The following is a 16,408-nucleotide window of genomic DNA, read 5'->3' as shown; positions in this document are numbered from 1 at the left end:
CGGCCACTAGAATGTTAAAAGCAGCACATACTATAAATATTCCCATTTGGAATCTTGAGGTTGGCTACTTCCATATTCGGCCTACACTCAGCATTTCTTCCCTTTTAGTGCACTCTCTTGATCCCTTGTTAGTGCTTTTGTAGTCTTTGTATATTATCTTCCCTCTACTGTGAGCCTTCTTGAGGTCAGTGTCCTCTATGTTTACTTCCTTTTCTCCTCTCCCGGCATTTACTACAGTGGTACAGCAGTGTGTATACATTCCTTTGTACTCAATGATATTGTAATTAATTTTTTTGTTCTTTGTAAACTAAAGCGTTATGGAATTCTAAGAAATTACTACTTACACAGTCAAAATGGAGAAAACAAATATGGGATGAGATCTAGTTTAATATGGGATTCAAAAGAAAGTTACATATTTAGTAAAAGAAATGGAGGGAAGGAACACTTTGGTTAAAGAGGAGAATGGTGTGTTTCATAATCAAAAGTGGGAGTCCGGGGGAGTGGGTTTAGCAAAGTTAATTAGAGAAGAAAGCAGATTATATTGGTTGCATTGATGAGTTTGAGACTTTATTTAAAAATAAATCTGTAATAATTGTTATGTTTAAATATTTAATACTAAATAATTTAGAGTGCAGTTAATACAGTTTTTGAATAGGTGAACCATACAGTTTTGGTAGTGATCATCACCTTTTTATGCTAGTTTGACTTTTTTTTTTTCCCCAAAAATAATTAGACCCTAAATTTTAGAATCTAAAAATAAAGAGGTGCCTGGCTGGTTCAATTAGAAGAGCCTGCAATTAATTCTTGATCTCAGGGTTGTGAGTTCGAGCCCCACATTAGGTGTAGAGATTACCTAAAAAGAAAAAAAAGCTTAAAAAAACAATCAAAATATGGTAAATATTTTTCCCTTCCCATGAAAAAAAAGTAACACTATTGCAGCTGTGAAATGGGTTTGAGAATAGTATTATAGTTCAAATAAATTGGAAACTGCTTAAGAATTATTAAAAATGCTTTCTAATCTCCTAATGGTAGGTACTCTAAAAGAAATGTGTTAGTAATCTTTGGGCTCTCAAGTATGAGTATTTCATCTTGTTTTCTGAAATGCTTCTTTTTTAAAGCAAGGATGAAATAGAAGCTTTTAGAGTAAGAAACTTTATGAATGCAATCGTTTGCATTAGAATGTTTATATTTTGGGCAGATTCCTAAAGAGTTTAGTTATGAAGGAAGGTGGGTTACTTCCAGACATCCCAGTAAGTAAAATATTTTCAAATTTCTGCCAACACGTACCAAACAGAGGTCTCTATTTTGTGTATGGCAGGAAAACAGTTATTTAACAGATTCTGGAATGATTTAAAATGTGATTTTTTTAAAAGATTTTATTTATTTGACAGAGAGAGGGATCACAAGTAGGCAGAGAGGCAGGCAGAAAGAGGGGGAAGCAGGCTCCCCGCTGAGCAGAGAGCCCAATGCGGGGCTTGATCCCAGGACCCTGAGATCATGACCTGAGCTGCAGGCAGAGGCTTAACCCACTGAGCCACCCAGGCACCCCTAAAATGTTTTTTTTTTTTTTTAAATCATAGTTAAATAGGCAAGTATCTTAAAACTTTTTCATTTTGTGGGGCTTTTTTTTTTTTTTTGTAGTTTGTATGGCCTCACAACTTTTCATTTGTATGTTTATTCATTAGTGCTTAATAGAGAATTTTTCATTTGTGGGTTATGACCAAAGGGTTGTGAAATCCTTTTAGTTTTTTCTTTTGAGGGGTTTGTTTGTTAGTAAACTAAATTAGAATTATTAGAGTAAACTTAGAAGTAATAAGGGTGAATGTTTAGGACCTTAATTTCAGGTTTTTATATGAGCTTTTTTTTTTTCCAGTTTTATACATGTTTATGTATGTACTGGGTTATATATTTATAACAGTGGATTGTGGCTCCCGAAATATGAAAGCTACTGATTTTACAGGTTTCTGTAATTCAGATCATCGGGTAAACACCTACACCTTGAGCCACAAAGATAAAAGGGGTAAAAATGAAAAGTTGCAACAGTTTAAAAAATCAGTCAACTGGGAGATCTTACAGGAGAGCATTAGTTAATAGATTATTGAATGAGTGGCATAGATACGACCTACCATATGTTAAGGCCTCAGAGTGTGCCAGCACTAAGCTAATGACTTTACGTTCATTATTTCACTTAATTTTCACAAACAACCCTATGAATTGTAGGTACGTTTGTTATCCCAGTTTTACCCTTGAAGAAATGAAACTTAGGTAATGTATTAGCTGATTTGTCTGATGACCACAGGGCTTTCTCTTAACCATGTGTCCCAGAGGAAGCAAACTCCCAGGCTCTATAGCCTGGGAAGACTACCTGGGGAAGAACTGCACCTGAGTCTTGAGGTGAAATTTGGTTAGGTAAGCAGGAATTTTGAGAAAGCCATTTAACATGGGGGAACAGAGATATGAACAAGTTGACCCCATAACTGTTAAAGTTGGTGCTTGGAGCATTATACTGAAAGACTTAAGTTATCTCTGTCCCTCTAGGCTTTATGCTCCAGGACCATTTGTTACTTTCCATTCCCTTTTGCCATGTCTGGCTCTTAACTGACATTCAGTAAAGCATTTCAAGAGATGAGTGCCCCTTGTCCATGACTCCAGAGAGAAGCAACTGGGAAAAGAAGAGAGGGATCATTATTAGATATTAATAGTGAATGACTGTATTACTCCAGAAATTGTCATGTCAGTTTTAATAAGTCATAAAGAATATAACTCGGAAATACAATATGCTGAAGCTCTGATGAGAATGTTTAGCCTGTGGTATAGATCGGATAAAGAGAAGAGTGTGTACCTCAGACCTCCTTGTCTATTTAGAGCCTTCTATCAGAAATACTATACTTGGTAAAGATAATAGACCTGTTTTATAGTGTGTTTCGGAAACCTACTCAATATTTTAAGGCCGATTTGCTTAATTTGGTAAAATATTTATTGTTAGTTTAAAGATTTTTTTTTCTTTTAAAGATAGAACTAGTTCTCGTGAGCTCTTTTTAATTACAAAAGCCAGTATATTTCTCAAGAAATACATTTGGTCAGCCAAAAAAATGTTTCTCAGAACACCCACCTTGTTTCAGTCTTTGGTTAGAGTTGAGGGTTACATATGTATGTAGGCATGTCCCTGTCATCCTTACCTGTCAGTCATCTAAAGAAATAAAATAATGTATACATGTATAACTCCAGTAAGAAATAGAATGTGGAAAACACTCAAGTTTGGTATAAGCTATTAAAGAACAGAGAGGACAGAGATAGCAATTTTGGTTGGGAATGAAGGAAGACTCTGCAAAAGAGGAAGACTTAAAGGATAGCTAGGCTTCTAAGGATATGAACGACTAATTCACAAGAAAATATATAGTAAGCAAATATCTTAAGGTATATTTAGACTCATAACTAAAGAAATATTATTTGAAGCAGATTACATTTTTAATGATTTAAATCGATTTTAAACTGTATCTGTACTCCAGTCAGTCTGCAAAGGTGCAGTGGTTCTCAAATGTAGTGAAACGTCCGGGAACCATACAAACAACTGGTCCTTGGGGCTCCACTGTAGATCAGTTAAATCAGAATGTTTTTCTTGTACATTAGTCAGTTATTCACCACCGTAGCCTTGTGAGGAAACCAAGGCTTTACAAATAGATTAAATGACTTGCCCAAGGGACTGGCCTAGAGCACTTTGAATTCTCTGCAAATTTGTAGAACCTTGCTGCTCCTGCTGGCTTGGCTGTTGTGTTGAAATCAATAAATATTCTGGCTATTCAAAGTTGATTATAATGTTGGGAGTTGCAAAGTAATCTAGAGCATAGCAATGTAAGATATTCTCCACTTTAGATAAATCCTAATTTGCCTTTCTTCCATATCAGCAGACACTTGGAATTGATATCCTTTATTGTTTTTTGTTTTGTTTTGTTTTGTTTTTGTTTTGTTGGTGTATTCCTTTTCTTGATCCTCAGCTTGACCTCTTTGGAAGTGAAATGAAAGAGTAAGGAACATTCTCTTGGTTGTGTCTTTTTGTCACAGAAGAATGCTGTTTTTGCTCTTCCTCTCCCTAGACCTGTCTCCTGTGCCTGTTCCTGCCTCTTTCCTCAAATGGCTCAGATTTTCTTGACCCTCGGTTGCTTATTCAGAGTGATGATGGCTTTCTAATCTTTGAAGATTCAGTGCAGTGGACACTCATCTATGATGAAACATTGGTTTAAAAAAAAAATCACAAAACTCTACTTCATTTGTCTCCCTTATTTCAGTATACTTCGTTTTCCAGTACATATTTCGTCACATCTAGAAAGGCATTTTGAATACATGGGTTATTGAGTGAAAAGAGAAAGGGGGATTTATGAGAAAAGCCTACATTTTATCTGTTCATTCACTCTTCCTAGTAATGAGAAGCTGTATCTGCATTTTTAATATTATGTGTTACGATGAAGGAGTTAGTCCCGTAATCAAGTCAAGGTAATTAATCCCTGATCTTCTGGCTTTCTCCACACATTTTGCCTTTTTAAATTTTTTCATTGGTGATATCTTAGGAACAGAAGAAAAAGACAGTAAAGTGCGGAGGAAGGTTGGTTTTGTTTTGTTTTGTTCTGGTTAGAGGGAAGAGTTTTTTTAGGTATCTCATTGACAAGTATTTTAAAGCAAATAAAATGACCATGACCATTGTCAGGTATGAAGACATAGTTTTAAAAATTCTTATGTCTCACCATTTATTCAGATATTTTACATTTTAGTACAGTTTTATTGTTTTAAAATGTAATTCCTATACATTTCTCTTAGAGAAATTTCCTTTTTTTAAAGATTTTATTTATTTATCTGAGAGAGAGAGAATGAGCAGGGGGCTGGAGAAGAGGGACAGGGAGAAGCAAACTCCCTGCTGAGCAGGGAGCCCCATATAGGGCTCAGTCCCAGGACCCTGAGACCATGACCTGAACCAGAGTCAGACACTTAACCAACTGAGCCACTCAGGCGCCCTCTTTCAGAGAAATTTCTAATTAATCTTTTTGTTGATATTATGAATGGACAGTTTACCTCCATTCACCACTATTTTTTATCTGGTTACTGTAAGGAAGGCTGCCGATTTCAAGAAACATAGTCTATGGCTTTTCTTATTCAGTCTAAAAGTGGGATTTTTTTGTTGCTGATTTTAGATGTTTTAGGGAAAATCATAGCATTGATGACAGCATTGTTTTACCCTTCCTGAAACAGTTACCCCTATTTGTGTTTCCTAGTTTGCTCTTTAATCCCTAGATTCAGAATAATGCTAAGTAATAATAGTAAGAATAGTCATTATTGTCTTGAATCTGGTTTTAAAGGTTGTGCCTTCAAAGGATTTTGGTTTTAAAGGAAGTGCTTCTTAGAGGGGGAATGCCCTAAATCAGATATTGGCTATTGAATTTTTAAGACTGTGTGTTTTTAAATAATTTGGTTTCTTTTTGTTATACTGTGTTAATATTTTCTAATTTATATTTTATTATAATTAGACTTTTTGTCCAGAATAATGTCCGTATTAGAATTAAGTGAGTTTGTGACCAGTTTTCTAGGTATTCCATAGAAGATTAAAAAGAGGGCACAGTTTCTGTAATGTCAGTTTTTGTCTTTTAAAGTCAGCTTTATTAATTATATAATTTTAATTACTTTTAGTTGAAGTCTGATTGAAATGTTAGAGACATACAGTCATTGATTTTGTTGCTGCTATTCAGCACATAAAATTTCATTTTCTTTATCAAGACTAGTTATCAGGTATATGGTATACTTGTATCAGGAGACACATGATCCCTGGCTCTCTTTTGGTGATGTTAATAGCCATTGTACATTCTTTAGAGATTTCAAAATGGTTCTTTGCTTATTAGCTGAAGTTCTCTAAAAAACTTTTATACCTGAACTATTGTTTACCCTGAGGTACAATTCCTGTAGAAGCCAGGATAAATGTTTCATTGGTTCTCTTTATTTACCAGTTGTGTGTGGTTTTTTTTTTTAAGATTTATTAATTTTAGAGTGAGAGGGGGAGGAGAGCACGTGCCCATGCAAGCAGGGGGAGGGGAGAAGGAGAGAATCTCAAGCAGACTCCCAGCTGACTCCCAGCTGAGCATGGGCTCCTTGGAGGGAGTGCTCAATCTGACCCCTGAGATCACAACCTGAGCTGAAATCCAGAGTCCAAGGCTTAACGGATTGAGCCACCCACGCACCCTATTTACCAGTTTTTAAGATAATGACTTGGTTCGATACCATTCTTCAAGGGCATAACCTGTGGGGTTTTCTTTTGTTTGTATTTAATATTTTTTAGTTTCATTATGAACTCAATGGATTTAAACATACATTACAGTCAGTTACCATGGTTCATGCTCTGATATCATTTTTGGTTAGTGAGAACCATACAACTTGACTCCTGTGCTGTTTTAAGTAGGACTTTAGTAATCTTTGATAAGGGCTGTTTTTATTAAGGGAAACGTAGAAATGCAGAAATATTCATTACCTGATCTTAAACATTGTATTTTATAACAGAAATTTGATATGAAATGTTTTTACATGTTAATTCTAATTACAAAAATAATGCCTTCTTACTTTAGAAAGTTAGAATAAACCAAAGTTATATAGGAGAACATGAAAATCACTCTGTTTTACCACATAGAGGTAATGTGTTATGGTGTTTATTTTATCTTTTACTCTTTATGATTATGTATTTTTCTCTGGTTATATTCATATATGTTTTGTATCCTGCTTTTTTAAAAAAATATTTTATTGGGGCACCAAGGTGGCTTAGTTGGTTAAGCATCTACCTTCAGCTCAGGTCATGATCCCAGGGTCCTAGGATTAAATCCCACGTTGCTCTCCTTCCATGTTCTCTCTCTTAAATAAATAAATAAATCTTAAAAAACAAGAAAGATTTCATTTATTTGAGAGAGAGAATGCGAGCAGGGCAGAGGGAAAGGGAAAAGGAGGCTCCCTGCTCTCGGTGTTTGGTCCCAGGACCCCCAGATCATGACCTGACACAAAGGCAGACACTGAACCTGCTGAGCCACCCAGGTGCCCCTTGTGTCCTGCTTTTTTTTTTTTTTATATGACATTTCATTTCATATCCACTAAAGTTCCTTAAAACCATAATTTTAAATGACTACATTTTATCTAAAGGCATAAACTACAATTTAACAAACTATTCTCTTACGTCAGCTTCCTTTTCTTTTCCCCTAGGAGAATTTTACTGCACATGTGGGTTGGCATTATGACTTTGATTTTCTAGGTTATTACTTAGGACCTACTGCTAGATGTGGGTTGATTTGTTTTGTTTTGTTTTGTTTTCCCTTAAGATTTATTTATTTATTAGAGAGCACGAACAAGGCTGGGAGAGGGGCAGAGGAAGAGGGAGAGGATCTCAGGCAGACTCCCTACTGAGTGTGGAGCCAAAATCCAGAATCAGATGCTCAACCACTCAACTGACTGAGCCACCCAGGCAGCCCTAGATGTAGAATTTTTTAAAAGCGATTGAGTGCAGCATGGGGTTTCTTGCTCACTGGGGAGCCTGCTTCTCCCTCTGCCCCTCCCCCTGCTTGTGCTCTCTGTCTTTCTCTCTCTCTCTCTCTCAAATAAATAAAATCTTTCAAAAAATTTTATAAGTGTTTTAAATGAATATAGTTAAACTCTTGGTTTTTAAATTTTATAGGTAAAATTCCTTTTTTTTTTTTTGTCTTTTGAGTAGGACTACCCAAAATAAAGCATTTACTTAAGATTAAATGTCATTACTAAATGTTGTACATGTTTTATAATTACAAATAGTCTTAAAGTTCTGAAATGATGTTAATTTTACTTGATTGATGGATACAGTTAGAACCTTAGAAACCCAGTGATTGCCTTGAAGAAAAATAACTGGTGAATGACAGAGCTTGTATTGAAAACCAGTATTTTTAGCCTCTCGTCAAGCTCTAATTCTTAGTTCATTTCAGTAATGTATAATTTTATATTACTTTAAACTTCCTTGTAATGAATACTAAACTATGTTCAGGATGTATAGTAGAAAAAACCTTGACAGTATTCCATGCTTTATTAAATAACTACTGTTCCTGGTATGCTACTGCCTTTCTTTCCTTGAGATTAAAAATTAAAGCATTTGATTAATACACTGTAAGGTTGGGAGGAGGAAGGAAGCAGGTAAAAAGTGCTTTCGTATTATCTTTCATAGTTTTTTGCTCCTGTGGGAGGATGGAACATAATAACATTATCTGTATATTTTGGATAATTTAAGAAATATTCTGTTTAAAAGATCAATCGTGATTGTTACCATGGTTTTCAAGTAATTTGAAACATCTAATAGTAATTTTTAGTTCTAAAACTTGAAGTGAAAATTAATTGGAAAAAGAAAAGATTATCTCTTAATATGGTTAAAAGTAGGATTTTTGAACATAAATATACAGAAAAACCAACTGGAGTAATTATTGAAAAATGAAGGTTCTTAGTCTCCACCCTGAGTATTTTTTTTTTTAATTTCCTTTTTTTTTTTTTTTTTTTAAACAATTTTATTGCATTTCATGCTCCTGGTATTTTAATGGTCTAGATTTAAGATGGAACTCAGGGATATGCATTTTAAACAGTCTAATAGACATTTACTAGGTAATATCAAGGCACTTTTTCCAAAGTGGATATACGAGTTTATACACCCACATTCACATATGAAAGGTCCAGTTGTTCTACATTCTCACCCAAACCAGATACTATTAGGCTTTTTAGTTTTAGCCAGTCTGGTGGGTGTGAAGTGGTACCTTACTGTTGTTTTTAATTTGCTTTTACTGGTGAGTAAGGGTGTTGAGTATCTTTACATATGCTTATTAGTCATCTGTATGTTGTCTTCTCAGAAATGCCTACGTGAGTCTTTTGTGTCTTTGGGGCACCTGGGTGGCTCAGTGGGTTAAAACCTCTGCCTTTGGCTCAGGTCGTGATCCCAGGGTCCTGGGATCGAGCCCCGCATCGGGCTCTCTGCTCAGTGGGGAGCCTTCTCCCCCGCCCCCCCGCCTCTGCCTGCCTCTCTGCCTGCTTGTGATCTCTGTCAAATGAATACATAAAATATTAAAAAAATAAAATTAAATAGGTTGTCTTTTACTGATTTGAAGGAGTCCTTATGTAATTGGGAGTTCTCAGGTGGTTATATCTAAATATCAGATTGGACTTTTCACTATTTTTTTTTTTTAAGATTTTATTTAGTGCTCGCTTCAGCAGCACATACACTATGATTTTATTTATTTATTTGAGTGAGAGCTAGAGAGAGAGAACACACAGAGGGAGAGGGAGAAAGAGAAGCAGGCTCCCCATTGAGCAGGCAGCCAGTGTGGGACTTGATCCCAGTCCCCTGGGACTATAACCTAAGCCAAAAGCAGATTCTTAACTGACTGAGCCACCCAGGTGCCCCCTGAATTTCTCAATTTTTATGAAAAACAATTATTAATTTTCTTCTTGTACTTTTGTGCTCTTCAGAACGAATTTTTCTTGGACTGCATTTTGAGAAATGCTGAGACAAGAACCACTTTCTGGTTGACAAGAACTGTTTCCTGGTTGACAGGGAAAATAGGTTTCTTTCTGAGTAATCCCCTAACATCTCTAGTTTTGTCAGCAGTTCTACCTCCTCTAGGAATCCCCCTGTTGGTCTCTTCCTTTCATAATACTAAATTTGAGGCTCTGAATTTTGTGTTCCTAATGTTAAGCATATAGTTGTCTTTCTACTGCAATAAATGCAGTGGACTGTAGCTAAGTTATTTCGGTGGCTTAGAGCCATGTTTCCCCATTTTCTCCCCCAGAAGTATCCTAGCCACAGAGGAGAGTAAGTACAGAACCCCAGGGGCATCCCCAGTCCTGGCTAGACCTGAAGTAGCCACTGAAAACAAAGGATGGCTCTTTGAACTCTGCTCCGTGTAGTTTTTAGGAGTATAGTTTGCTTTCATTTGAAAGTAGCATAGATCCTTTTACTTCAGAATTTAGAGTGAACTTGAGGGGAGGCTGCAGGAGGCTATACCACATTTATTCAGCATCTTCAAATACCTCTGGTAGCCCTGGGCTTAGGGTTTTTATATAGTGCCTTCGCTATTCCATTTGCTTTACCAGCCCACTGTAGTTAAGAAACTTGCATGGTGATTACTGACAGAAGCAAAACAGTATCTCGCTTTCATTGCTCTGCTGTATGTACTATGGGGTCACAGGGTACTAAGGTGAAATCATGGGATTGTATCTTGAAACAACAGAAAAGAGCTGAATGAATAAATAAATACACAACAGTGTGAGAAAATGAAAAAGTTTTTATGTTTTTAGTGGACCAAGAATTTTGAGGAATTTATGGAAAGGAAAAGCAGTTAGATATCCTAATTTTAGAAGTTAAGCATTCATTTTGATCCTAGCTATTGGAGAAGTGCTAAAGACCATATAAGGAATATTAATTTTCTGTTGGTTTATATATTTGTCTGTAAAATGATAATTTCTCAAGGGATTTTATGATGTTTAAGTGTCCACTAATTTGTTCTAAGTAAGTTTTTGGTTACTTAAGTTTTTGTTACTTATGCATCCTCAAAATAGTCTATAATTAGTCATTCTTTTTGGGACACCTTTTCCTTTACTTAAAGTTGATGTTTTTGATTACCTTGGTTATCTAAAGTTAAAAAACTGAAAGTGTACAACTTCGAGGTAAAATACTATATGATTTTTGATAGTAACTTAATTTTACTATAACTATGAGTTAACTCGCAAACATATGGTATTATGAGTTATGTAACTTGGTGTATTTTAGGATTCTAAGCAAACCATTATTCTTTCTTCAAAGATTCTGTGGTTAAACAGTAAACTTTTATATATCTGTACTCTCTTGTTCTTTTTTATTCTTTATATTGTGATATGCTGTTTTTAAGTAGTTTTAGGAGTTACATATAAACAGATCATTCTCTTGAATGAGCTCTTGCTTAATAAAAGGAAGGGGGCAGGGGAACGCCTTTCAGGGTGACTAATGGCCAAAAGACAGTGAATACCAAACAGCAATAAGACAACAGTATTGTAATTGGTCATTGACTCTTGATGAGAATTCAGTTATAATTATAAGCCTTTTATTAATTAAATTAATATTGGTAGTCTTAATTAAAACAGAATAATTTTTCCTACATAATGAGTAGATACATAAAATGCTTAACATCGAGGACATTTGAAATTAAGGTGTCACAGTATACTTTTTTTTATTGTGGCAAAAACATAAATTTACTCTTAACAATGTTTTTTTTTAAGTGTACAGTACAGTATTATTAGAGATATGTACATTGTTGTACTACAGACCTTCAGAACTTTTCATCTTAACATGACTGAAATCCCATACTCCTTGAATAACTGGTTTCCTTGTGTCCCCCACCTCCGCTTGTCCCTGGCAACTACTATTCCACTTTTTGTTTCAGTGAGTTTGGTTATTTTAGATACTGCATATAAGTGGAATCATGCAGTATTTGTCTTTTGTGATTGGCTAATTTCACATGCATGTATATGCATATACAAATACACACTGCATTTGTTTATTCATTTATCCATTGATGGACATCCATGTTGCTTTTACACTTTGGCTATTATGATTAATGCTGCAATGAATATGGGTATGTCACCATACTTATTTTTAAAGGCTATATTGGCTTTTTTTGTTGCAGATATATTCGACTTTATGGGAGAAAATTTAGCAAAGAAGATCATGTTCTTTTTATCAAGTTATTGTACGAGCTGGTATCAATTCCGAAACTGGAAATCAGCATGATGCAGGGATTTGCCCGTCTCTTGATCAACTTGTTAAAGTAAGTAAATTTCCTGTGATTTCTCCTAACAGTTTTTGGTTTGTTTCTTCAAGGTTTTAGGCAACACAAGCTAAGTGTTCTTTGGTAAGAAGACCCAAGTCCCAAATTGCCAGTTTGCAAAAAGGTTGCAGAAAATTTTATCATAAGTTTAAGCTATATGTGTTAATTAATTAAAATTCTGTCTCCTCTGTGAGGCCTTCTGTTTTGTAGCACACATGAAAACATACGTCACCTGTTGTTCGTTTCAACTAGTTCTCTTCCATTTTATATGTGGTAAGATCCTAGAGGAGTCATGAATCATTTATTCTTTACTCCTAGGTACCCAGCACAATGCTGGAAACGTTAAATGTTTCATAGATAACATGGGAGAATAGGAAATTCATTGGCAGTAATAGTGGCACAAATTTAAATCCCCCTTTTACCTGGTGCTCTTTGAGGTTTGAGCAGCAATAAGAATTTGATGCATTATTTTTCCTACTGCTGCATTCTACCAGTGAGTTGCTGTGGGTAGGGGCAGCAAGGCCCACCAGGATGACAGTAGCATTTAACAACTGTCCTCGCTGTGTAGTAGGTGTAATATATAACAGCTGTACATGAGTATACTCATATATGTTTACTTTTTTTTTGATTAGGAAAAAGGAACTTCTTTCAAGAGATGATTTGGAGTTACCTTGGAGACCACTTTATGACATGGTAGAAAGAATATTATATTCCAAGACAGAACATCTAGGACTAAATTGGTTTCCTAAGTAAGTTTCCTTTTAAAGTACTTCTTTGGGAACACTTGGGGGCTTTTAGAATTTGGTCATAATTGAGAAATAATTGGGTTATTTGAGATAAGCAAATATACATTTCATTGTGCTCATTTCTTTGTAACTTGACTCTTAAAATAATTTATTGCCCTCTTTAAATTATACTTGAAATTTCACTTAAGAATTTCCTACCAGGATATCTGACAGTTAACATTACCATAGTGGCCAAAGGCAGCAGATTTTTGTTTGAAATCTAGTGTTTTATCATTGAAAGTAATGCACATTTGGCGTTCATCATTATATATTCACATGTGTTTTAATTCTTTAAATAAAATGAATGCCTCAAGGAGAGGAGCTTGGCATATTCCAGAGGGTGCCCACATACCAGATAAAGAAGCATTAGTTTTAGTGACTGTTCATGGAATGCAAGCTATTCACATGCATGGCTTCTTGGTTTAGACACACTAGAATGTAATGTTTAGACATACTAGGATTGTGAATGTCTGGCTGATTATAACTTCTTTTATGTACATCCTAACTCTTCCAGATCTCTAATTCTGGTACGTTCTGTATTCTGAGTTTACAGAGTACAGTATGATGATCTGTCTTTTTTGGTAAATAGTGATTTTAGACTTGGCTGTGAAGTATCATTTCTCCCTGTTAACAAGGCTTTATCTAGTTGTGATCTAGCTCTTAATTTTTAGTCTTAGCATATTTGTCTTAAAATACTTTTAAACTTTGACTCATCTGGTTAAGTGTCTGACTTTTGAACTTAGGGCCGTGGGCTCAAGCCTTGCATTGGGCTACTTCAAGAAAACAAAAAACCCCATTTTTTCTTTTTTTTAACTTCAGACATGTTTATTATAATCTTACACAGTTTACATAAATTTGCACTTGTATTTATTTGGGTTCAGTTATAACATAGCATAATAAAAATCTAAGCACTAGGGGCACCTGGGTGGCTCAGTGGGTTAAGCATCTGCCTTCAGCTCAGGTCATGATCTCAGGGTCCTGGGATCGAGCCCCACATCGGGCTCTCTGCTCAGCAGGGAGCCGCCCTCCCCCCTCTCTCTCTGCCTGCCTCTCTGCCTACTTGTGATTCCTCTCTCTCTGTCAAATAAATACAATCTTTAAAAAAAAAAATCCAAGCACTGGTCTTCTGAAATAAAGCAGCCACTCACCATTCAGCAAACACATGATTTATTTTGTATAAAAGGGTTAAGTTTACTAGCGTTTAAGTACATGATTACGCTTTCTTTGTATGCAGAAATATACATCTCTGCCACTATACAAGAAAACTCTAATTAAAGAGTTCACAGGCTTTTACCACACACACACACACACACACAGCATTCATTAGGCTTGCATCAAGACAAAAGGGTCATTTCTGGCCGAAAGACTTCATTTAAGTAACTGAACACTGGATTCTTCTGGTGTTCACGTTCCACCTTTGAAAAAAGGCAAAGTCTCTTTAAATTGGCAAATTCCTTAGGATTTTAGTGTTTTCACTCCCCATGGTGAAAATAGTATATAAAGAAAATCTTACAACTGCAGAAAGGGCATTTAAAAGTCTTTTTCATAAATAACTAATATCACAGTCCAGGTCAGAGAATACCCTGGGGAAGATGGTCTTAGTTTTCTTTCCATTTTTAAAAAATGTCCATTCAACTTGTTGTTCTCACTGTGAAATGGTTGAAAAATAAGTTCAGGGGGTGCCTGGGTGGCTCATTCGGTTAAGCGTCTGCCCGCATCTGGTGTCACGATCTCAGCATCATAATCTCATAAGTCTGCTTCTCCTTCTGCCACTTCCTGCCTCGTGTGCACAGATGGTCTCACTGTCTCCCTCTCTCTCTAAATAAATACATGAAATCTTAGAAAAATAAGTAGTTCAGTGTCTTAAAAGAACGAATCCTGTGGATTTGTTGTTATGCAAAGAAAAGGAAAGTCATGAACACCTTGTAATTCAGCCACAGAGCGCTTTGCGGTTGTTTGACATTAATTCAGAAGGGAATTCAGAAGCCTGCAAGGACAGGATGCTGATGCCCATGTTTAGGGTGGTCAGTGGTGCCCTGGATGCCTGGCTTTGCTCAGGTCACTAGTGGTATGGGCTGACAATAGTGGGGTGCAAGTACAGGGTAATGTGCAGGTCGAAGGTATCTTGTTGCAGGGTTTTCATCTTGCTCATCTTCTTGTTCTGGGGATGCTTGGGCACCAGCTCCATGAGTTTGGAATAGCAGTCATGTTGTACAGCAGGCTCAGCGTGTCCTCCACCAAGGCTTTGCTCCAGGAGATGACCTGGCTGTGGTCTAAAAGACTGTTTTTTCTAATGGGCCTCACTGGACTAAAGGCTTTCATGCTGTTGTGTGGGGAAGGAGAGAGCGGGAGGGAGCCAGCTGCCCAGGAGCTCATGCCTCAGCACCTGTGGAGCTTCCTGAGCTTCCTGTGCTCTGCACCAGGCTGGACTCAGAATCTTCTTCTTTTTAATAAGTAGGCTCTACAACTCAGGCCTTGAACCCACAACACTGAGATAACACCTGAGTTGAAATCAAGAGTCTGAGGCTTAACCGGCTGATCCACCCAGGCGCCCCTAAGAAAAATCTCCTAAACTATTTGTGATTGAGGTTTATGTTTAGGAAAGTTTCTACAATTTTCTTCAATTTACCTCTCCTCTCATTACCTAGAGTTGTTTGTCATACACACATGAACTCATTCCCTGAAGAGCACCATTTTATATACTTCCGTTATTTTCCTTTCTTTTTTATAAATTAAGTCCTTTAAGATTTATTTCTGTGATTTTTCTATCTCAATTCTAGGCATGTTTTCATTATTTCGTGACTTCTTGTAGTCTCCTCAGTTCAGTTCTTTTAATCCTGATCATTTCTCAGGCTTCACTGAAGTCAGCAGCCTTTGTTACACCCTTACCATTGAATTTTTTGAAAATGACTGCAGATGGCAGGGTGGCAGACTTCAAAAGATTCTTAGGTCATAAGTAAATAGTGAAATGATATAAATGAAAGAATTTTTTTTTTTTAAAGATTTTATCTATCCATTTGACAGAGATCACAAGTAGGCGGAGAGGCAGGCAGAGAGGGAAACAGACTCCCTACCGAGCAGAGAGCCTGACACGGTGATCGATCCCAGGACCCTGAGACCACGACCTGAGCCAAAGGCAGAGGCTTAACCCACTGAGCCACCCAGGTGCCCCTAAATGAAAAGAATTTTTTAAAAATGACTGTAGATCATCCTGAATTTAGCTCCTAATTGGTTTTTGCACAGTGGTCACAAATAGAGTGGTAAGAGATCATTTCTTTCCTGAAGATTTTATGGGATTAGAACAAGGAAACCCATTTCAACCATAAAAAGAGCAAAATTCACTATGAAGCTAAAGGGTACATCTTCAAATATATTTTTACAAATATTTATTATGAAAACCCAAAATTTAGCATAAAAGTATTGTGGTGAAGCTTCCTTTTGAGTATTAATTCTGCTGGAGGAAACATGGCAGATTGATTGGGCCTTCTTAAAATATGAGGCCATTTAGGCTTTGACTGGAATCAGTGTCTTATAGATTTCAGGGACCTTTTAATTGTGTTCAAAATAAGTTATCTTTTTTTTTTTTTAAGATTTTATTTTTTTATTTATTTGACAGAGGCAGAAATCACAAGTAGGCAGAGAGGCAGGCGGGGGCAGGGGGAAGCAGGCTCCCCGCTGAGCAGAGAGCCTGATGCGGGGATCAATCCCAGGACCCTGAGATCATGACCTGAGCCAAAAGTAGATGCTTAACCCGCTAAGCCACCCAGGCACCCCAATAAGTTATCTTTTTGAAAT

The 16,408-nt window shown here is 36.4% G+C and overlaps 1 protein-coding gene and 1 pseudogene across 1 annotated transcript in view; one reads left to right on the top strand and one right to left on the bottom strand.

Annotated features, from left to right (window-relative positions):
* The window catches only part of LOC111147976 (proteasome activator subunit 4), a 112,503-nt gene that overhangs the window by 6,738 nt on the left and 89,357 nt on the right, over positions 1 to 16,408 (top strand). Inside the window, exons 2-3 of the mRNA XM_022504290.1 lie at positions 11,688 to 11,828; positions 12,461 to 12,577. Coding sequence (XP_022359998.1) covers positions 11,688 to 11,828; positions 12,461 to 12,577 — 258 coding nt within the window. The remainder of the gene's footprint in view (positions 1 to 11,687; positions 11,829 to 12,460; positions 12,578 to 16,408) is intronic.
* On the bottom strand, positions 14,544 to 14,935 carry LOC111147977 (annotated as a pseudogene).

The sequence above is a fragment of the Enhydra lutris genome, unplaced genomic scaffold (genome assembly GCF_002288905.1).
Source record: "Enhydra lutris kenyoni isolate GAN:26980312 unplaced genomic scaffold, ASM228890v2 scaffoldscaffold18, whole genome shotgun sequence".
Taxonomy (NCBI): Eukaryota; Metazoa; Chordata; class Mammalia; order Carnivora; family Mustelidae; genus Enhydra; species Enhydra lutris.
The sequence above is the reverse complement of the archived record's forward strand: the minus strand, read 5'-3'. Positions and strand labels throughout refer to the sequence as shown.